The 23,518-nt window shown below is 42.9% G+C and overlaps 1 protein-coding gene across 2 annotated transcripts in view; it reads right to left on the bottom strand.

The window, feature by feature from the left end:
* DIPK1A (divergent protein kinase domain 1A) overlaps nucleotides 1–21,094 on the bottom strand; it is a 36,507-nt gene extending 15,413 nt beyond the window's left edge. Inside the window, exon 1 of one of the 2 annotated variants that reach the window (XM_067538464.1) lies at nucleotides 20,824–21,094. In XM_067538464.1, the coding sequence (XP_067394565.1) occupies nucleotides 20,824–20,877 (54 nt within the window). In that variant the 5' untranslated portion in view covers nucleotides 20,878–21,094. Of the gene's footprint in view, nucleotides 1–1,684; nucleotides 2,492–20,823 lie in introns of those variants that run through there. The other variant, XM_067538465.1, reaches the window with a different exon arrangement.
* Nucleotides 21,095–23,518: the final 2,424 nt, after the last annotated feature.

Raw genomic sequence — 23,518 nt, 5'->3', positions numbered from 1 at the left:
CTACTCCAGATCCCAGCCCAGGAACCCTGTGGATCACAACCTCCTGCTGCACCCCTCTGCCTCTATCATCACTGCATTTTCCCTGGGCCACTTCCACATGGCCATAGCACCCTCCTCAGTCTCAGTAGCCTATCTGGAGCACCTTATCTTCTCCCTGGGTTTCTGCCTGCACTGCTTTGTCCAAGGTGCTACAGGGTTTGAGTCTACTCCAGACACAGTCCTCTCGCCTCAGGCTCCAGGTAGCTACTGGCTCTGCCCTATGGCTCTTCTTATATGTGCCTGCTAGGCCCTGACTGGCTGCTCCTTGCAGCCACTCTCCTATTGGCTGCTTTTCGTGCAGCCTCCCTAGGGAGTCTACCAACCTCTTACTTGCATATATGGTGCAGACACTCCAGCACAGTCCCCCATTCCTCTTTTACTGTTCACAGCAAGGGTCTGTGTCTCAAGCTCCTTGGAGGTATGTGGTCTGTGGGATGCTTAGTGGAGTTCCTTCACTATCACATGACACTGCTGCTGATCCTCATCGTACCCCTTTGCCTCCATCCTCTGTGCTGTCTTTTCATAGATGTCCATATTTCCATGGCTAATCCATAGCTGTGCCACACCATCTCTTCTCCCCACAGGCCCAGGAGATCCAATACCTCCAATCTATTCTATACAGAAGCACATCTAGTGCATGGAGCCAGCATGGTCAGCCGGGCAATTGCCTGCAACAAGAGACAGCTGCTACATGTGCTTGCCAAGCTGGGTGATCATGAAAAGGCATTTAAAAATACACAGATGTTCTAAAAGGTGGATAGCTTCCAGTTTACATGGCCCCTGGGCAGCAGAGTTCACAATTGTGACCAGAGTGGTCAGTGCTGGGCATTGGGGAAAAGCTGCTACAGGACTGTTAGGGATGACATAGGTCATGCAGCATTTACACTCACACTGCATCAACCTCAGTAGATCAACCATAGCTCAACACCATTCGAGGAGGTGGTTCTGTTGTGTCACTGTAATGTGGCGTTTACATTGACTGGAGACAAATTTGAGTGTAGACACACTCACAAATAGGTCAATACAAGGCAATTTATGTCAACCTAACTTTGTCGCATAGACCCAGTCTTCAAAGTCTAAATCCCATTTTCAAAAGTGACTTAGATGCTTTTGAAAATGTTACCCAATCCCGAGGAGGAGATGACCCACTCTACAAGAATGTTTGAGAACTCCTGAGCTACATTTTTTTTTTTTTTTTTTTTTTTTTTTTTAAAAGAGTTATTTTGCAAATGTTGATGGCACTAACCAAAGAAAATCTTGGTCAGATCAGGCAAATGGATTTTTCAAACATTGCATAATGCAATAAGTTAAATACAAAAGCAATAACACACCTGTAAGCATTTCAACAGTCCTAATGCCTTGAGGTAAGATTTAAATTTCTATGCCCCAAAAAAGCTAAATACATGATTGTTTTACACTACCACTGTAGCATCTTAGCACCTCACAACATTAATAAATGTATACTTGCACCATCTGTATTGTAAGGAAATATTAATACCTCCATTTTACAGACAGAAAAACAGGCATACAGAGACTTGGGGATTTGCCAGGTCACATAGGAAGTGCGTGGCAGAGCAAGGACCTAAATTCAGATCTCATGACTCCCAGTCTAGTGCTTGAACTGCAACACTATCTGTTCTCTCACCTTTTGATATCAAGGTTTGAAGAATAAGGATGACACTTTAATACCAATGTCTCCCTGTGTATTCCACTTAGATTTGCTTGAGTCTTCCACGAAAAACTGAACTTCACCTGGCTCCATCCAAAAATCCAAAGCTTCAATAAGAGCAAGAAGTAGAACTTGCCATGAATAAAATGTATTTGGAAAAAATAAATTGGCATGTCTGAGCCCCAGCAGCCATCTTGTTGAAGAAATGCCACTTGTGACAACCTGCTGTAAGAAACTAAATAAAATTGTCAAATTGCTTTAATAATGTTTTAACAATCAAAACTTATGTTTAAACAAAACATTTCATTTTTTAAATTATTTGAAATGTTACATTCTAAAACTTGTTTAGAGTCCTGCTTTTTGCTCCTAAACTGCCAGCGTTGCAAATGAAGTCACTTCAACATGACAGTCACCTATGAAACATGCTTTATTCATTATGAGAACAATTTTTTATCCTTTACACACTTTTAAACTGCTGGAGAGAACAAAATGAGCGCTATTTTCCTTTAAATACAAGGAGACTATTTACCTAGAAATAATAGTCACAGTTGTTTAAAAATATAAAACACCTTTTTCAAAGTATTTGTCACTACTGACTTCTCCGAAATTTTCTGTGACATGGTAAATACTGTGGTTTATAGTAACTGAACTTAAACTTTTGCTTATGATGCTTGAAAAAGATTACTGGAATTTTTTATAACTGTTCTTCGGGTACTGTGGATGCTTATCCTGTAGTTTAAGATGATATTACATGCCTTTAATACAAATTGTTGAGAGGAACATGAAATAAAATTAACCAAACCAACTCTTAATAAAGAAAGCTGACTTTTAAAGATCCATGTAGCTTAGAACAACTCTAATACTTGAGACTCCTCTTTCCTGCAACCTAGTTGTTCTCCATCTCCCCTTCCTCAAACAACTATTTACAGAAAACTGCAACTTATGACAGAAGTAGTATATAGTAACACAGGAATTGTCAAACAAGATCAGACAATTGGTCCATCTCATTCATAGTTTCTCAACCTGTGGTATGTGTACCCCTGGGGGTACGTGGACACAGGCAGGGAGTATGCAGCGAAAAACCCATTGAAGGGCGGCGGGCAGCAGCCGCCGACTTCCGAGGAAGCCAGGTGGCAGCCGCCCACTTCCCACTCGATCCCAGCTCCCAGATGGGAGGCAGGCAGCAGCCGCCAGCTTCTGAGGGAGGTGGGCAGCAGCCGCTGGCTTCCCGCCCAGTCCCACTTCCTAGCTGGGAGGTGGACGGCAGCTGCTCCACTCCTGGGAAGCTGGGCAGCACCTGCCGGCTTCTTGGGATGTCAGACAGCAGCTGCCAGCTTGGGCGGCAGCCGCTGGCTTTTTGGGAATCTGGGTGGCAGCCGCCGCATCCCACCCAGTCCCAGCTCCCAGGTGGGAGCCCAGCAGCAGCCTCCAGTGCCCTGCAAGCTGGGCTCAAAGCTGGGTGGCAGCCACCCACACCCCAGGTCTGAGTTGAGAGACAGCCTCCCGCGCCCTGGCTTGAAGATGGGCAGCAGCTGCCTGCCGCCTGCCCACATCCCCGAGTCCCAGCCTGCATGGAAGCCTCCTCCGCCCCAGCTCGGAGCAGGTGGCAGTTGTCCACCTCCCAGGCTGGCAGCCAGGCGACAGCTCCCCTCCCCTGCTCAATGCCCGGTGCCCAGAAAGCCAGGTGGAGAGCCCAGCAGCTTGCCCAGTCCTTGGGCCAGGCTCTACCTGCAGGCTTACTTGTCAATTTCAAAATTGACAACTATGACAGCCCCAGATTTTACCAATATAAAAATGTTAAGAGGGCCCACACAATGTGATTTACCCCAGGCCTTCACCCCCCTTAGGGATGGCCATGGGGAGCGCTGCTATACACTCTAGGCCACTAGTGCCTGCTCATACCTCACAAGTTCCCACCTGTGTGAGGAGAACACCACGTGACCCCACCACCAGGGCACAGTGATTGGCTGGCGTTGACCTTCGCTCCTATATGGAGGAAGGGGAGGAGGAAGAAGGGGAGAAACAGCAGGGGGTTTTGTGGTCTGCCACAGCCACACAGCATTGCAGAGCTCAGAGCTCTCCTGCTTTATGAGAAATACAGTCGTCCAGCAGTAAAGGGGAAAAAGATTGTATTTCTCAGAGTGGAAAATTGAGTGTTGGGGTACTTAATAAAATATTCAGAAGTTAGGGGGTACTTGCTACTTAAAAGGTTGAGAAACACTGATCTAGTTGATTAGACAACACTGACAGTGTACCAGACACTTCAAAGGAAGGTTCAAGAAATCCCATAATGGAATTATTCATCCAGAAAAGATTCTAATTCTAGATTCCAAATCAACAGATATAGTATCATGGTTTATGGTTTAGATAGTATATTTTCTCTAATTTAGAAGAGTCATCAACACTGTAAAACCTCACCACGTACATAATTCAAAAGTAACTATTAGAAATCTCTGATGGAGAAAGGCCTAGGAGTGAACTACCTGTAGTAAGGAGACTGAATTGCCTCTTACCCTTACAGAAGGTGGTCCCTCCAAATCAGGGCTCAGGTCAGCAATGGGCTAGTGTAAGAAAGCTCACACTTTGGCTGCCTGCATCATATCTGACCTGTGAATAAACAGAGGATTTCAGTTTCCAGAACAGCCAGTTCCTTAACCTTCATGCACATTAGAACTGATGAAGAAACTGAATTTGTGAGTGAACTATTGATTTTTAAAACCAATAGCTTAACTTTTTAAGCATGGGGGCTAGAGTCCTTGCTAGGGAAAACAGTTGGGTTTTTAAATCTTCAGACCTATGCTTTGTTATTATTTTAAAATCTGAATCCTATAAGTAGCAAAGTGTCTCAAAAGAATCATCTGAGGGATTTGGAACTTCCTACCAAATCAGATGGTAGCAATGATCTATGCTTCACTAAAATACTATGTTATTGAGGTTGGAACAGCCGTGGCTACAGTTGAATTTGCAGAACTGTCACCAATTAATAATCTGATTTAAGAAGCTTTCCTAGCATGGTCTCTGCCCGGAGGTGAATTATTTAAGAAAGTTTGAACAAAATCAGTTCACCCTTTTTGACCAGATAGGAGGATAGAAAAGTAATACCCTTTTTCTATTATAAAAATATACTTGCAACTTTTATTAAAACAAAACACACACAAATCCATAGCTAGATTAGCTGTGGGTTAAAAGTTGAAATTTGGCATAAAAATATGTAGCCCTTTTTGAGAAGGGGTGTCTTAATTTGTTCCAGAGGAAAGTAATCATGGCTGTAGAAAAAAAGTTGTAAGATACCATATTATTTTAGAAATAATGCCCTAATATAATTAAAATATTATAATACATAGTGCAAGGGACCACTGTTAAAGTTGCATGTGCACCTTAATTTTGGTGTTTACTGTTATTTATTCATTCAACCTTAATGTTTTATTAACAGTTTATGGAATTATTTTAAACAGCCATTTTAAGATGGTATGTTCTAATTTAATGCTTTGCTCCTAACTCAGTAGAGGTCAGATCTAAACAACAGCATGTTACATTTCCCTTCTATAGTTCCAGCCACAAGAGGAATAAAGAAGTGACATTGCAGAAATTTGAGTACCAAACATTCTCTGAACAATTATGTATCTTTAAGTGGATCATAAAATCAAAATGCTTCAAATGAAATATTAATTCTTTAGAAAATTTACTACAGACCTTAGTACTGTATAAAAACAGTTGCCTCAAATTGCTCCTCTGAAGAGCTTCTCCTAATGCTCTCTACAATTTGTTTTTCCCCTACATTAAGAATGGTAGACCCTGGAACACCTTAAGAAGAGTTGATATTTGGGGTCCAGATAACATTTCAAAGGAAACAGATTCTCTATTGAAAAAACACTGTTGGAAGGACTAGTATAATGTAATAAATAACCCAAGGTGAAGGACTTCATCATTCCTAGATTCCTCATCATTCCTGGTCCACTCCAAGTTTTTAACTGTTCTTGCACCAGGGCTTCATTGGATTAATACTGAATATTAAAAAATGCAATCAATTAAAAGACAAAATAAGTCTGCAGGAAATTATTAGGTCAGAACTATACTGTAAATTCTGCAAAGCCAAGACAAGCTAGGACTGTCAGCTGTTCTCCAGTTGATACTACCTGTTTCTCAAATCATTTCTAACAGTAAAGTAATTTTCAGCAATACTTTCCGCAAAACGTAAGGTCCCAGACACAGTCAAATTCAAACATTCATGGAAAGATTTTGCAGTATTCCCCTAGTTCCACACTCAGCAGAGACATGTTCTTTTGTAGCAACCTGCTTGGGAGTAGTACAAAATGGCACAGAAGGTAGATCTAAAACCTTATTTTCCTGCACAACAGATAACGTACATTCTTGCAAGACCCTCAGAAGATTCTATCTGCACTATACATAAGCAGAAGAGAATTAATTACACAAAATGTGGCTTTGGAAAACAACTCTGAACCATCCTGTTTTGTTGCTTTAAGATTAGTGTACAACAGCCAAAAAAAAGCAAAATGGGAGGCTGCATTGAATAGAAAGAGGTTTCTCTGGGGTATGTTTAAAAAAAAAAAAAGAGGGAAAAAAAAAAAAAAGAATCCGACATGTCCTTATATCACCATCCTATTGCTAAGGTCACTATAAAAATACAGGATTCTCTCTGAAAGTAAGTCCTTTTTCATCTCCTTTATCACCAGTCTATGAAATTAAGGGTTCTAATCCTAGATTAATACAAGGGAACTCTGACTATTATAAAGACCTGCTTCCCCATTCCATTCAGTGGCTTAATTAAAAAAAACCTGAACTATTAAGATTTTTAAGGAACTAAGAAAAAGACATAAAATTTGCAATATTCACAGTACTTACAAATCAAAGATCATCACTTAAGACCAAAAGAAAAGAAAAAAATCACCTTTCAGTAGAAATTCTTCAGCAGTAGAAATATGTTGCTCCTCATATAGGTTTTAAAAAGAATTCTCTCTGGTAATTAATACTAAGCTTTGAATAGTATTAACAAAGCATAACTGCCTTTCATGAAGAAATGGGAATAACGTAAGAAAGTGTCTTGGTGTCAGCAGGAAGGGACTGAGAGACCAGGAGAATCTCTCCCTGCTCTCAGTTCAGGTGCCTGGCCCCAGACCACAGCAACCAAGAGCTGCAATTGCATGGAAAAATATGCTCAGCCCCGGCTTGAGCATGCAGATGGAATCAGCAGAGATTTTTGCTGGGGAGTTCTAGCTAGCCTCCAGGAGCATGTGCAAACTGCTATTTTTCAAAGGCTTGTAACTGGGACAGATTTTCATGGGGATGGCAAAAAAGCACTCCCCGACACTAACGCGCCGGTTCTCATATGCGGCCACCAGGGGGTTTCTGTGCAGCCGCCAGCAGCCGGGGAGGGAGGGGCAAGGATCCACCAAGCCCAGCCACGTTTCACCTGACCACAAGCTGGGACTTGTTGGGAGCAGCCACCGCAGGGTGAATAACCGGCTCTTGGCACCCAGAAGCACCTTCCGCCGCCGGACTGCAGTGCCAAGTGACCCTGCCTCTGCCTCCGGGTCCGCACCCCCCCCCGCCAGCTACTGGCTGTCCGCCAGTGCCTGGGGTCCTGCCTCCCACCCCCTTCCCTCCCGGCCAGCCGCTCATTGCCTCCAGGGTCCGACTCCTTGCATTCATCCACTCACCTCCCCTACCCTCCCCCACATTGGCCGGCCACGCCAATGCCTCTGGGTCCCGATTTCCACCCGCTTCCCTCCCTGCCTTTCCAGCACCCACCCCGCTTTCCTCCCTGCCGCTCATTGCCTCCAGGGTCCTTGTATTCACCCACTCATCCCCCCCTCCCTGCAACCGACCCCCAGCAGCCCCCTCCCTAAGCCGCAGTTCTCTCCCCCCCCAGCAGCCTCCTCCCTGCCTCCTGCCAGGTGGCTCAGGGCAGTTGTTGCACATGTAGCCAGATTGGCTGCTCTGCAGGGAAGAACAAGTAACTCCCTCCAGCCACCTGGCAGGAGCTGCAGTTCTTCATGCACCCCACTCACCTTTCTCACCTGAAAGGTGAGTGGGGCAAGTGAGGCAGCCTTTCCCTTCAAAGAGCTCCTGAACTTTTGCTAATATTCTGATCCACACAATTGATGTATCAAAACTCAGAACTTATTTGGACATGTATATGTGCATATTTATTTGATTTCCTAACTAACTGAGTATATTAGGAAAAATTGTCAATGCAGCCACCAGCAAGAGTTGGTGGTCACACTCTGAAGCCACCAAAAAAATTGTTGAGAGAACCACTGCTCTAATGCCACCCCTATCAAATTTCGAGTCCCTACTCTGAAACATGGGAGTGCTAAAGCTTTTCAAAGAAAATATCACCAGAATTTTTTTAACCTTGGCAAAAAAAAAAAAAAAAAAGTTTTTCTCTGACCTTGTTCTCAGAAACCACAGAACTGTTTTGGCTGAAGTTTTTCCAAACACAGTTCAGCCACAGGCAGACATCTGGGATAGAAAAATTCAGTCCCAATGGTTAAAGTTCAGCAAAGTTATAAGCAAATATAAATACTCTGTTTTCAGTGGGAAGGTCTGGAGAACCATAATAAGGTTATATACAGGAGGGGCTGAAAGTAACAGAGCAATCAAATCAAGTATTTGCTGTATACCCATAAAAAAAACCTCCCCATTTTTATACACATACTATTATTAAATTAAGATCCAAACATTTAATATCCTATTTATTAGTTGCAGGTAGACTTTGCTGTTGGAGAACACCAAAAGAAACAAGTTTCATCTTTGTTTAACTAAATTTGGAAAAGTACAGATGAGAGGGAAAAGCCCTCAGCTATTTTACCCTCATCCTTGGATTTGGGCGATTATTCTGAGATGTAGTTACTTTTTTACTATTTTCACTGAAAATAACTCTCCAGCAGTTGAAATCATTTTTGCATACTTGTTAATGATTGATGTATAGCAATTACATTTTATTTCCTTTTTTCCCTTTCATGCTTAAGCTGAATTATATCTATATAAACCAACAAAACATATGAAGGCAGAGAATAATTGTAAAGTATCCTATTATATAAACGTGAACAAAGAGGCCCATCTAGTATTCCTCTTATCGTTTACAAGTAAGATGGGGATAGTTGATGAAATTAAAGAGCAGCAAATTTAAAATAGGTAAATATGTTTATGCAACAAACATAAACAATGTGAAATATAGTGGCAAAGGTTGTTCTTGAAAATAAAGTACAGTACCATGCTATTTTAATCTGTGCATATACACTGTAGTATAGTTTTATTTTTAAACTACAATTAACATTTGACCATGGTGATGGAGAAACCTACTTGATTAGAAAAAAAATATAATGTAATATAATATATTGGGGACCCATTTTTCAATTTTCTTTAATAATTAAAAGCATTATGGGTCTCTTTTATGCTTAAGAATGAAAAGCCAAGTACAAGAGAGGAAAATACAGAGCACAAGTGTCAAATCTCAGTGTTAGTTCCCTCACAACCTGGAGAGTTCACATTCAACGTATCTTCAAATAGCTCCAGATGTGGAAGGGCTCTTAAGACAAGCTATGAGGTAACATTACACATTTTTACTATTGACCCCAATTCCTCATGCAACCAGTTTTGGGCTAGATCCTACAACTTCTTAGCAGGAAGTTGAGAGCCCAACACAAGTCACTCAGCACAGAATACAGGGGCAAAATAATGTTGCTTTTGCAGCACTACTTCTCCCTCCCTACCAGACAAAATTACAGAACGTGGCCCCATTAAAAAAAATTCATATGATTTCAACAAACTACTGAATTAGCAACACCATTTCTTAGAGCAGTTGGGATTTTCCTTGAGGGACTTCCATCCAGATGTTGATCAGGTCTTTCCCTGTTTAGCCTAAGCCCTGGTCTACACTACATACTTATGTCAGTATAACTACAACACTCAGAGGTGTGGAAAATCCACACCCCTAAGCTACACAGTTATAGCGACCTAACTCCCAGTGTAGACAGCACTATATCCACAGGAGGACTTCTCCCATTGACATAGCTACCACTTTTTGGGGAGGTGAAGTACGTATGCTGATGAGAGAAGCTCTCCCATAAGCATAAGTTGCATCTTCATTAAGCAGTGCAGCTGCTCCACTGCAGCGCTGTAAGCATAGACAAGCCCTAAAAGGAGTTTGAACAACGTTACAGCTCAAGGATGGCTACAGTCATACCCAGGAGATGCCAACATTCTGTCATATCCACAAAAGGTAGACCTACCCTCAGTCTAGGTGGGTATCTGACTGATCCAAAATTAATTGTCAATGACTTAAACCCTGGTCAAAATATTTTAAAAGCACTAATTTATTAGAACAGTAACAAAAACAAGAGTAAGACTTTATGGTCTCCACTAGGCTTAGCCTTAGATAGATATTTATACCTTCTTACCAAAAAAACAAAAAACAAAACAAAAACAAAAAACACCAAACGAAAACACCACACACACTATTTAACAAATTTATTGTAACTCAAAAGAAGTGTGATACAATGAAGTGACATGCTTTTTTTAAAAAATGAAAGAATGCCATCATGATGTAATCAAAAAGGTAAGCTGCTGCCCACATTGGGGCATTCTTGTTGGAATATTTGACAATATTAGACTGTCATCAAATAATAGGTGGTTAGCTGACATTATTTGACTAGACAATTCATCATCCTCCCAAGGCTACTCAATCAGTATTACATCTAACATTTTGAAAGTTGGCTACCTAAAGACGGGCACCTAAGTAAAAGTGGCTTGAGTTTTGATTGTGCTGAACTCCCACATTTCCCACAGACTTTGGTCAGAGTTCAACCCCTTTTGGAACTCAGGCTACTTGAGATGCTTAAAGTTAGGCACCGAAGCGTGACAATTTTGGTCTAAGTTCTTTGTAGAACAATGCCAATGAAAGATCTGCAGTGCAGTTTAAAGTACCACTCACAATACCATTTCCTGAGATTTTTCTCTCTAGATGAATCATTCAAATCATCATCTTTGGCCTAATTTTTCTATAACTAGCTAGAGAATCAAACAGAAAAGAATGATCTTGTTTGCTTTTGCAATCAAAGTGAAAGGTATAGTTGCATCAGAGAAGTGGTACAAAAACTAAATTAAAAAAAAAAGTGAGGTATTTTGATGTTCAGCCTAAAGTCAATTATTGTCATGAATAATTTATTTTATTGGATTGGTTATTTTATAGGAAAGAATTTCACCATTCTTAGCAAGTTACACAAACTTATTTAAGGGGACAGTTTCCCTCCACCCCGATGTTCATTCTGGTAATATGTCTCAATATTTATCTTTTGTCTATACTCTTTTCTCTATTGTTCCTTTCCAGGATTTAGTTTCTAAGGACTGATCTTCACTTCATTGTTAGCTTGAGTTGGTACACTAGCAGTAATCCACTCGAGCTGGCCTAACGCAAGTGAGAGCAGCCATACTGCAAACATTAGCTTGAGCCATCTGCGAGCAACAATGTTCATACCATAGGGCACCAATTCAAGAGAAGGCACTTGCCTTCTTCGGACATACTTCTTGGATCTCAACACTGCACTATTCCGAGCAGCTCCTTTCAAACTTTCACTGTGCCTGTTCTAGTCAAACAGTCAGAAGTAGTGTTCACGCAGCAACTTACTGTAGCACGCCACTTCTGTTTTCATTGTCTGCATTCTGGTGGAAAGCTATGGATCCCACTCAGAACGATGAGTAGAATCAATGGCTCTTACCCTCCCAGCTCCTAGTTCCCCTGCAGCCTTGGAGTGGCAGGTGTGCTCTGTATCAGTGTTCCTGCATAGGACAGAGCCTTCTCTAAATTTGCAGTTATTGTTATTGTGATAACACAATTTTATTTTGGCAAATACCCACTTTCTCTAGCATAATCAAAGCTCACAATAGCAAAGTGACTGAACAAAGAAAGTGTTATTTAGTTTGAATAAACTCTATCAGTACATCTACTTTAAGCTTTTGACAATGCAACAGTGAACATCATGGTCAGTGCTACCAATTTAGTATAGTGCAACAGTGCACTATACTACCAGTCCAGCTGCCTTAAGCAGATGTGATGCGCACAAGGGGTACAGTGCCATGTCACATGTACAGGAAGTGCACATACTCAGGGTACAGGTTATCACCCTGCCATCTCTGCACAGAAGTAGAGTGAAGAGGTTAAAATGACCATGGGCACTTACTTCCATGGACTGAGTAACCCCTGCCACCCAGAGGCCACTGGGTGCAGCTCACAGTATCATGGTTCATGGCTGCAAGACGAGGCTGGAGATGAACTTGGACAAATGCAGTGGCCAGGCTGTTCTGGCACTTGCTGACCATGATGTCCAGAAGGCATTCAACCATGTGCTCTTGGTTCTCATGCTTCTGCTAGCAATCTTGCTCTCACATGGCACAGTTATGGGCAACATACTCTGCCAACATGCATTCCTCCCTCTCCAGCATCATCTTAGCTGCAGCCTGGGATTGCCATTCCTGCTCCAGCATCTTCTTTTGAAGCTCAAAGAGCAGAACAGACCTTCTGTCAAAGTCCCTATGTATCTCCATCAAAAGGTCCTCCCATGTCCTCTATCTTCTGCTTCTCTGGTTCTAGCCTCTGCTGCTGATGCTCAGTGGCCTTCTGGGTGGGTGGCTGGAATGCAGTTGTGCAGATGGGCCTGTAAAGCAAAGAAACAGTACATAGCTTTACTGTTTAGGATTTTTTGTTTTTTAAAAAAAGAAAAAATCTCCCCTTCTTATTTCTTTGTCACATCAAAGTATTAATTGAAAACTTATCTCAAGGCCTTCACTCCCCTCCACAAAGGAAACTCTTCACTTTGCTGAATTCCAAAGTTCCTGACCACACTAATAATGCTAAGTTTTTAGATAAAATTAATTTAAAAAATTGTTTGGGGAGTTTGGGGAAGGAGAGTAAGGGGATGAAGCCTGGGACACCAGAACAATACTGGTGATGCCTTAATATTATTTCAGGCTATGGTGGCATTGGAAAATGCCCTGCTTGAGATGCAAATAAATGCTTGGAATCCATCTTGGATCCCATGCGGATGTGAGGCCACAGTAGAGATCAGAGGAATTAGGGGAAATGGCATTTGGTACCTTCACATTCCCTGTTGGGTGGGCATTACTAGATGCCAAGTTGTAGGAGGAGGCGGAGGGAGAGGGGGGCGGGGAAAGGAGAGCATGGTTTCCTATGCCTGGCAAAAAATGCTGAGGCAGCATTACCTAAAACCCACCCTCTGGATGCTGGGGATAGTGAAGATGATGGTTCCCACAACCCAAAGGGAAGCTACAGATGACGTTTTAAAAGTCCATACTCCACCACATAACCTTTTGAGGACCAATTTGTACAAGGGGATGTTATCATATCCTCCCTACCCATAACAAGTGTGAATCAAGTCCTTACCTGGCTGAAGTGATGCTGTTTCAGCTGTCTCCATCTCCTTCCCAGAGTCTTGGTCAAGAATAGAGTGACTGTGGCCCTTAGCATTGGTTCAGCCTCACCTGAGAACTCCATGGCTGGCAACAGGCCCAGCTCTGGGTCCTCCTCAGGGTCTCAGTGCTCACTCATGAACTTCCCCAGAGGCCATTGAGCTTTCCAGAGTGCAGACAGAACTGCATGCTGGACATCACCCGGTCAAACTGTAGTAGGGTGAGCTTCCCAAAGTTTCACTTCGTCATTTCCAAGCAGCACAGTGTCGTCGGGGATCTAATAGCTGAGCTGGAACAAATGCAACAAGTGCAAAGAGCCACATGGAAGGCAGGGTTTAAGTGTCAAACTGGGTATTAATACAGGGTGGAGATAACATCCGATCAAAATATGAGAGGGGACAGACCACGATTAACCTGGGTGGGAGTTTTAGGAAGGCATTGGGGGAGGGGGGGAAGAGAGAGAGAGACACGACATGACACACCTCCTGACACTTGAATGGACTGTAAGTTGAGTCCCGACTGCATTACTAGTACACGCTTCAGTTGCATTCAAGTGTCAACCCATCCAACAGGCCACCTACCAAAAGCTTGAAGCACCACTTGATTCTAGCTAGAGATTTGTGTGTGTGGATCTACAAGTCAGGTGAGGGACAACACTCAAGTTATTCCTCAAAATAACAATGCAGTGAAGACAAGCCCTTAGTTTTGTTTTTGAATTATAATTACAAACAAACTACAAACCTCCCTTTCCCAATACTTCCTTCCTCCCTATGCTTCCTGCAAAGCAGTAGTTTCATTGTGAAATACTTAAACATTCTGAGAGCAGTCTTTAAAGGGTCTTATACAATATTTAAGAAGATTAGTCTTAAGAACAGAAAGTGTTCTGCTGCCAGGTGTACAGCCTTCTATAGCTCACATACTTTAATTTTCAAGTACTCTGCACTTGAGCAGTCCAATTACATTTCTTCAAATTCTATACTGTTATTTTCTATCTTGGCAGAAGCAGGGCACCAACTATCCTTACAATCCCCTCTATATTTGCTTTTATTATGGAAGCTTTTCCTCCTGAGTCCCATCTCTAAGTAAGTCTAGATTTCATATTCATTTCAGATTGGGGGGAAGTCCACTAAATGGACTGGGTCAGAATGATTACAAAATTGTAAATGATTCCACTCACTTTTGTATTACTTATGCAGTTTTTAAGTAAAATACTTTAAAATTCAGCATGTTTCTTTCCCCCCAAAGAAAAGACTTCATTAATATAAAAACCAAAACAAAACACCAGTTCTGAAGGGGAACATCACCTACACAACCCTTAAAAAAATAATCAGGAAATACAGTTAAGGTAGCCTTCTTTAACATACCTCATTCACTACTTTCATTGACACAGTTTGTTATCTATAAAAAAAGTCTCATGCACAGCAACATAAAATTCCTCATGATTGCTTTATAACAAAATACAACTTCCATCTCAGCAATATGAACATAAGTGAACTAGATATCCACATGCAACTGAAATGTAATTGGGTACTGATGTCAATAGGACTAATCAGCTGAGTAAGTACTCACCAGCTTAAAGCTATGTATAATACACTGTGAGCTCCTTCAGGGCAATTCTGTTCTGTACAGCCCAGATCCTGAACACACAACAACAACAGTACTTTTCAGCCTACCACTAGATTTTAGTTACCACCTTTAAACTCTATTGCCCAGGTTGGCCAGGAGAAAAGTAAGCTGGATTTTTTTTTTTCTATTTCTGAGTGCCACCTCCAAACACACACATACCACAGCACATTTAGCCTGGTTAGTAAGAGGTGTTAGGTGTTCAGCATGCACTTCAGACTTAACTCCTCTCACTTTAGTTTTGCAGTTCCTCTTTAGCTTATTCCTTTACTTTAGATATCTTTCATTTCACAGAGACTGCTTTTAACAGAAAAAAATGACAAAATGCAAGACTCCTCCATGTCAGGACATCTGTATGGAACAGCTGTTCACACAACTTTGGGATCAATATGGCTTGCAACTTTTTTTTTTTGGACAAGCAACTTTAATTGCTGTAAATTACTCTGGCATCCTGCCTAAACAAAAGAGCTGAAGGATCCTCTTGGGAAGGATTGCAGTTGCAGAGCAGCAAGTCTGCAGATAACAGGACGCTAGAAGCATTGTTTGACTGGAAAGAGAGGTACTCTGTTGTTCTGCTATAGGAAGACCCTTCCTTTCCTTGGATTTTTTAAAGAATGAATCTTTTATTACTTTGCAACTAGTTTAATTACCCTGCTATTGATGTAATATTTTATAATACCTACCAGAAAAAGTGGCTAAGAATGATTTCATCAGATTCTTAGAACCTAAGCCAATCCTAAAAACTTTCTTGCAGCCTGTTACAGGTTTCTTCGCTGTAAAACTCCCCTAAACAAAGGAGTTCTATAGTATTACCAAATTATATTTATTGATAATTCTTGCAAGGCATATTTAACATGTTTTCCTCAGTATTTTCCCACACAACCAGTGGAAAACAGTTTGGCACAACTAATCAGAAATTGCAGCAAATGAAGGCTAATGTAAACATTATAAAGAAAACCTCTTTGGCTTACTTTTCTAAATAAAAACTTTTATTCTGGTAAACAGCTACAGGATTTTTTTGCTTGTTTTTTGTTTGTTTGTTTTGTTTTTGTTTAAAGGTTTAAACTCAATGGCTGATCAATTGTAGAACAGAAACAGAATTAAACCAGAACATAATTTCAGAAAGTCTGGTGGTGACTGAGGGAAAAAAACATGTAGGTTTTATGGAAAGTTTGTTTAATATATTCACTCTGTGGATGATTATTTCCTATAGACGTGGCAATATCCTAGAATACTATGAACAATCATTACATGATTAGAACTCTAAAAGGGCAAGAATTTTGAGATGAGCCAGAAAGGAAGAAAATAATTCAGAGCCAGCAAACACGGTTTCTTTTCTCTACCCCACATTCTCATCAGTCCTCTTGGACATGAGCCATGGAACACAGGCATGAAGGAAGAAGCTTATGACACCTAAAAAGGCATATACAAACATCTTGCCATCACTCTTACATTCTAATAAATTGTGTGTGCTCCATGGTAATTATACAGTCATCCCCTAGCATGCAGATCTGGCAAAACCACCTATGGCAAAATTCAAAGTTGGATGTATTCCAAAGGACATGATTAGTACCAAACAGAAAGGTATCAGGAACAATTAGTAGCTAGTTTTTCTGCAACTACTTTATATTCTTCCACTATGAGAAGGTTTTAAGTAACATGTATCCCTTTGGTTAATTCTACAAGTGTTTTACCACTATATTATATAATCTTGTTTAAATAAAACTACATAGAGCACAGGTCACAGTTCTGTATTATAGGTTCTAAGTAATATTTACTATGCTTCCAACTCATTAATGTTGTGTTTTGACCACAGTAGAAATTAGGAATGTCCTTTCGTTCTTTCCTCCTTTAACTGATTTATATGACACAATGTTTCAGCCAGGTTGGTGTGAACAGGTAACATTTGGGGTTTGTGAATGATGGAGAACTTTAGTTGACAAGTCATGGATGCATTCACATTTTCTCTAAAATTGGTGAAAACATTTACTTTACACTCTATGGTGATGGATGTCTTGAACTATTTATATCTTCAACAATCACAATTTGGGGAATAGAGCAAAAGATAAGACAGAAAACAGGATGTTCTCTCATAAGTAAAGATTGAAAATAAATCAAGGATTAAAAATGGAGGGAAATCAGATGATATAGTAATTTTCTGCTACCAGTGACTTTTCTGATTGCTTGCACTTGAGATCTTTAAAGACAGCAGGCAAAATTCTGCCTCACACAATATTATTTAAGCCAAAAGGATTGCACATGATATGACTGAAGATTTGGCAAAGTAGCTGATAAACTTCCAAGTGTGCAAAACTCTTCTCTACACTACTGTTGCCATACATGAACCTCTTAGTTTATCACTCTCTTCAGCTTCACAATACAGTTATTCTAGTTAAAAGATTTGCTGGTAAACTGGCTGCTCTTAGGAAAAACCAGACTAGCATTTCCCCACATTTTTTAAAACCCCTGACTTCAAATTAAAGAGAATCACACACATCCATCTGTGTTTGATGAGCAGTGAAATATTTAACAGTGTTAACATTTAAATTTACTGGCTTGAGTTAGCACCCACTGAAATGAATGGGGCACTTTATACTTCAAAGCCATTGTTTCAGGCTTTCTGCAAACTCAGGCAGACATTGCTTCATCAGATACACAGTGTATAACTCACAGATCAAGTTTTGCTTCACAACCATAACAATAGAGACTTTTTTTCAAAAAAGGTAAGAGACATGAAATCTGAGGCTCTGAAGAACAACTGAGAGGTTTGTCTGAGCCCTTCTGGCTAGTTATTAATGCCTCCCCCAGGAAGAGTATACCCCACACTTTGGGATTTACTACACAAGTACTAGTCAAAAATTTAAATAAATAAATAAAATCAGTGAGCCAGATTCTCTTCTGAAGCCAAACTACAAGAGAGGGGTATCAACAAATTATGGGTCCCAGATTCCAAGGGCTGGCCTGTGCTGTTCCAACACCAGTGTAAAGTACTACAGCCAAGAGCTGCTTTATAATCCCTTGGGGAATAAATCCCACTGGAGAAGCAGTATAGAGCCATACTTAATCCCACAGGACCTATGCCAGGGTTGGGTTGCTCTAATGGCTTTACACCAGCTAAGGGAGCAACCCACTTCATCCTCCTTGGCCAGTGATTTTAATCAATCAACCAGCTACAGCCAGATTTCAACCCCTTTGTACAGCATGAGGAGCACAAAGTGTCCAGATAATAACAGAAAACTTGGCCTAATGTCTATGTGGTTTACACCCATCACATCCACATTGTTAAACCATCAGTAGAGCCTTGCTTCTGTCATGGCACTTTAAACAAGGGACAGATGTTTAGCCTTGCATCCCAGCTTTTACCAACCTTGGGGGGCCCAACCTGTGCTACAGGAACTAGATGTTCACCAATTCAACTCAGACCAATTTTTTAAGAAGGTAGTACACGAACCAATGAAGTTGGGAACCACTGAACTATGCAACACCTATCCCTCTTTACAATAATATTTTCTTTTTGTCCAGCACTGCTGTGTAGTATTGCTATGTGTTGTTCAGAGTCTTTCAATCTCCATCCCAGACATAACTACATTCCAATAATGGGTTAAATGAACCCATTATATAAAAGTCTATTGAGCCCTTTGGGATCTTCAGAACAAAGCTATATAAATGTGAGAACACCATCACATAATGGCAATTAAAGTAAATATATTGACAGTCTTTTTGAGTGTGAATTTATTTTGCTATGTTATATGTGCCTTCTGCCACTCGCTCATGTGTAGAATTGGCAGGAGGCACTTATAACATAGCAAAATAAAGTCACGCTCAAAAAGGCCGTCTCATCAACCCTCTCAAAACAGAGCCATAAAACAGTCTTTCAGAGGCATCAGTCCAAAGTCACAATGACTACTTCTTTTCCTTGTTTCCCTAACATACATAATAAGGAAACCAAAAGAAATAATTTTGCAACAGGGATCCCAGTGAAGAGTCCTATCAACATTCTGACCCTTGTGTTTTCTGGACATTTCAAAATGATGTCTTCGCCGAAAGTGGTTTCAAAAGCCAACATTTTCCCATCCCAAGGCCCTGGAGAAGGAGGCGGTGGGGAGGGAGATGTGAAGGTAAAGCAGAGATTTTATGGTGGTTAGAGCAAGTTATATTAGGGTTAGAGGAGGCAACCAGTTTGAAGGGTCCTAGCTACAAAGCCTGTATGAGTGTCTGATTTTATTTTTAAATGTATTTCATAAAACATCTACTTCAACAGATAAAAAATTTTATAAGTGTGTAACTAAATAAATAGTTTAAGGATAACCCTTCCCATTCTAGACGCAAATGTTATTGACAATATTGCAAACCAAACAACAGCATCATTACAGAAGTCAATACTATCTCTTTCACTACAAATACTATGTTCAGTTTTAAACACCCTGCTCCAAAAAAGATTTAGAAAAAGGCAATTCAAGTATTTTCAGGTCTGTCATTTAAGTACGAAGAGACTAATAAAATGGTTTAGGACTACTAGATTTAAGAATGAGGAAAGAGATGACGTAGTAAGTGTAAGTGTACAGAGAAAGTTAATCAAAACAGAAAAAGCAATGGACACCCACTGAAATTAAAATGTAAATACGAAGCAGATAAAAGGAATTTCCTCTCCACATCCCTAAATACACTCCTAAAGCTCATAATTAGCCTGAGGATTTCAGTGTGCGACTCCATGTCACAAGATATTCTTAAGGCAAAGAGCATTTTCTACCAAAAGATCTTGAGTTGCTTTATAAAGATAGCTATTATTACCCTCATTTTACAGATTGGGGAAGTGTATGCACAGTTTATGTAATATATATTCATAATATACATTTATGTTGCCTACACTACATGCACAGATACACACATACACAGACATGCACTGTGCACCCACACAGGATGAAGCGTCTGTTGTACATACAAGATTCAGATCTTCCCAACAAAATACAGATCCCTTTAAAATGGTAGGCTTTTCAGGCAGATGTCTCAAAAATGAACCATCTTGCTGCCCATATAAAGAATTACATTTAATCTAAAACTGTCATCAAACCCTGTCTTTTTTTCCCCTCAATGGAATGGATGTCTGTAGGGTTAAAAAAAGATTTAACAAATACAGTGGTGGTTCAAAGCCACTGGTAATAGGATGGGTGTAGCTAGCCCTTTGAATGGCAGTTTGGAACCTGTTACACACGTTAGTTCACATGCTGGCCCCTTTCTCTGGTTTCCACTAACTAACCCCTGTAAACAGCGAGGACATTACACACTACGTGATCACCAACACTGCAGTGCTAAACAGATTTGGTAAAGGTGGTTGATTGAAGACCTAAAACTGCGTGTCAAGAGGCCTGAGGAAGAACAAACGAGACCAGCCAACACCGCACACTGACTATTCCCAAAAGGAAAAGGAAAAGGAAAAGGAAAAAAAAACCCGACACGGTGTGGCACACACCTGCATTAACCTGTGACAGGCACACTAGTGCTGATACTTCAGGCTTAGCGCCTGGAGTTCGAGGCTCCTATTTCAGAGCTTACTAATGAAGCCTCCCTGCAAGGTCTAATGCGCCAGCGACACCGTCGGTCTCGGTCTCAGTCTCAGTCACAGTCACAACGCCGTGATTTCTAACCCGCCAAGCAGCCGCAGCTGCTCCGAACGCCGCGGCCGGCCGCAGCGCGCGCCCTCCCAGCTGAACGAGCGACGGACACGCGGGGACAGCTGCAGACGGCGGGGGAATGCCCGCACCTCCGAGCCACGCAGAGACGGCAAAGGCAAGAGGGGCCGGTCCGGAACGGCAGCGCCCGCGGGCAAGGGGAGGGGAACCGGCCCGGCCCGACGACAGTTTGGGGAGTTGGGCACGTCCCTCCTCCTAGCCTCCCTTCGGGTACCCCGCTAAGCGCGCCTGGCCTTTTAGCGCTGCCCGCCCCCCGGCCAGCGCATCGGCCCACACCTCCGGCCGGCCCCCTGCCTCGCCCCCACCCAAGGCTAGCCCAGAGCCGGCGGGGGGCAGGGCACGCTGCCGGCCTACCTGAGCGTAGTAGGGTTTCCTGAGCCAGGCCCCCGGGAAGAGCCTCCTCGCCATGGCAATGGCACATCCCCGCAGCGGGCTGCACTCAGAGGCGGAGCGGAGGCAGCGCTTCCCCGCCGCCCAGCCCCCCCACCGCTCGCACCGCGGCGCCGGGAGAACGGGCGGGGGCCGCTGCGGCCCGCAGGGCAGGAGACGCAGGTAGTGGCTCCGTGCTCGCTGCCTAGTCGCTACCCCTCAGCTCCGCGCCGACTGCATGGCGGCAACAGCAGCAGCCAGGCAGCGCGGTGTCTTAAGGGCGGCCGGCCAGTGCCTCTGCCGACACAGACCGCCCGCGCCGCCTCCTCCCCATCTTAAAGGGGAAGTTTGCAGCCCCGGCCCGGAGAGCGGCTGAAATTGAAATACCCCAGCCCCCACTCGACGGCCCCAGCGCGGAGGGGTTCGTAGCCGCCCCTCTCCACCCGACGGGCCCCGCACGCAGGGCAGCGGCTGCAATGCTGGGTGGCTGGGACACTCCCTCCCTCAGTCATCCCCCCAGAGCCAAGCCTCCAGGTGCAATGCTGTGGGGCCGGGTGCCCCTCTCCCTAGTTCCAGAGCCCAGAACTGGAGTTAGGATGCTGGGAGCCCTCCGAGAGAGTTTAGTCTTGGGGGCACCTTATTCCCTCCTTTCCCAACATGTTCAGATGGCAGCAGAAGGCCTAGTCCTCTCTAGAGCTGGTCAAACAAGGAAAAAAGTTACTAATAAATAATGTATCTGATTGGTCAAAGATAGTCACAAAATGATATCACAGAAGCACAGAGGCGGTTGTATAATGAAAATGTTTATAGACTAGTTGATGGGGAAGAATTCAAGTACATTACTCATGCTAATTATTCTACCAATTCTAATCATATCTGCCTCTCTATGGTATTTCTAATACATCTGTCCCAGTAGCATCTAGGCAGTCATGTTCAAATTTTCTGCTTCACTGCAAACTGGGTCTTGGCCTCACCATCCATAAATTCTGAGGCTCCTACAGGCCATCTGTGGCAATAGCTCCCTAGTGGGTAACCTTCTGTATTCAGTGTAACTATAGCACCGTCTTGGGCAAGATAGAGTCCGCTCTACAGGGCAGCTCTGGCCAAGGAAAGGCATGTGCAGGAATGCAGTAGGGAACCTCCATTCCACCCCAGGAGCACCTGTTCTAAACCCCACAAGTAAATATATACACACACTGGATTAGTACAATGAATATAGGCAAGGGAAATATTTAGTTAAGGGGGGTGAGTGAAGGAAAACAACAGGGGGAAGAGATAGGGGAGCAGAAAAGCAGGGTTACATCCAACATAAGGACTCATGGGCCCAAAGGTACCACAATATAAAAGAGCATCTAGATTCAGAGCATGAGAATCCTGGGCAGAGTTCAGTCCGGCAGTGAGTCTTGTGTGCTCCTGGTTGTCTTTGGTGCCAGTAAACTTGCTCCAACAAACCCTGCTGGCGCCCTCTTCTGCCACTCTCTGCAAACCTACACAGAGCAACAACCTCCCTTCTTAGTTCCCAGCACAAAGTCACAACCCCCAGTACTCACAGACCCATACAGTTCTGAGTGATGGTGATATTGGGGCTGGCTTCAGTCTGTCCTCAGGTGATATCCTTCCTGGCACAGTGCTCTTCCTGCCTCCAGTCCTGGGACCTCCCTGGTTGGCACTCTGTCTCTCCTGGCTTTTGGGGTGGCTCTCAGCTAATTTGCTATGTGAGGGCCACACTCGCCCCTGTCACTCCCTCTCTCTTGAACCCCTAGCCCCCTGGAACAACTATCACATCCTCTGCTTTAGGATGAGGTTTTAAACTGCAAGGGGTTACACCTCTAAACTGCAAGGGGTTACACCCTCCCCAACCCCCCCACAAAATAGTCTTTGCTGTCCCCAGCAAGATGGACAACTCTAGGCTATGGATTCCCAGCTGAATATCCAGGGACCACATTGGTCAGGAGCATCTCCCATGTCCAACCCACTGACCCCCAGGGGTTTCCCCCATGGTACCCCAGAAATCTGTTGGTCACTTGGTTCCCCCAATCGATTATACATCAGCGCACACCTGGGCTGCCTTTCCCTGGAGGTACATCTAGGCTGGCTGTTAGGTGTCAGCTGAGTTGCCACCACTGAACATGAAGGCAAGAAGACGAGCCTTTGTCTGGGTGTAGAGTGGCCATTCAGGATACAATGTTCTCTTCCCATGCTGTTGTTTCCTTATCAGGCTCTTGGCCTTCCCCCCAGCTTCAGCCAGGGGGGCCTCTGAGATGCTCACTGTGGGTTTTCCCCCCTTCAAAATACCTTTGTCCAACAAGAGGATTCAGTATGTTGAGGGCCAACCAGGCAATATATCTGCTGCATCTCATTTCATCCTCATTTTCCAAGGAGCTGGGTGTTCACACAGACAGGATGGATCTCCGTCATTGGGACTGTGAGGCTCAGAATCCATGGAATCATCTTCATCAGGGAACAATACTTGTCCCATGTGTTACAGATGATTCTGGTGGGGAGTTTTGACAGGGCATATCCGATATACTGATAGGTCCCCAAGTTTCTTCTCTATAACATACGGGTGCGACTCCCAACAATCAGCAGTTTTGTGTTTTCCCTGCAAGCCGAGATTTCGGGCTAAAACTCGATCACCAATCTGGAGGTCCTGTTGCCTTACTCGCCAATTATACTGGGC

Source organism: Emydura macquarii, unplaced genomic scaffold (assembly GCF_026122565.2).
Source record: "Emydura macquarii macquarii isolate MOO-44397 ecotype Brisbane River unplaced genomic scaffold, CSIRO-AGI_Emac_v2 contig_480, whole genome shotgun sequence".
NCBI lineage: Eukaryota > Metazoa > Chordata > Testudines > Chelidae > Emydura > Emydura macquarii.
Note: the sequence above shows the minus strand (reverse complement) of the source record. Positions and strands in the feature narration are given on the sequence as shown.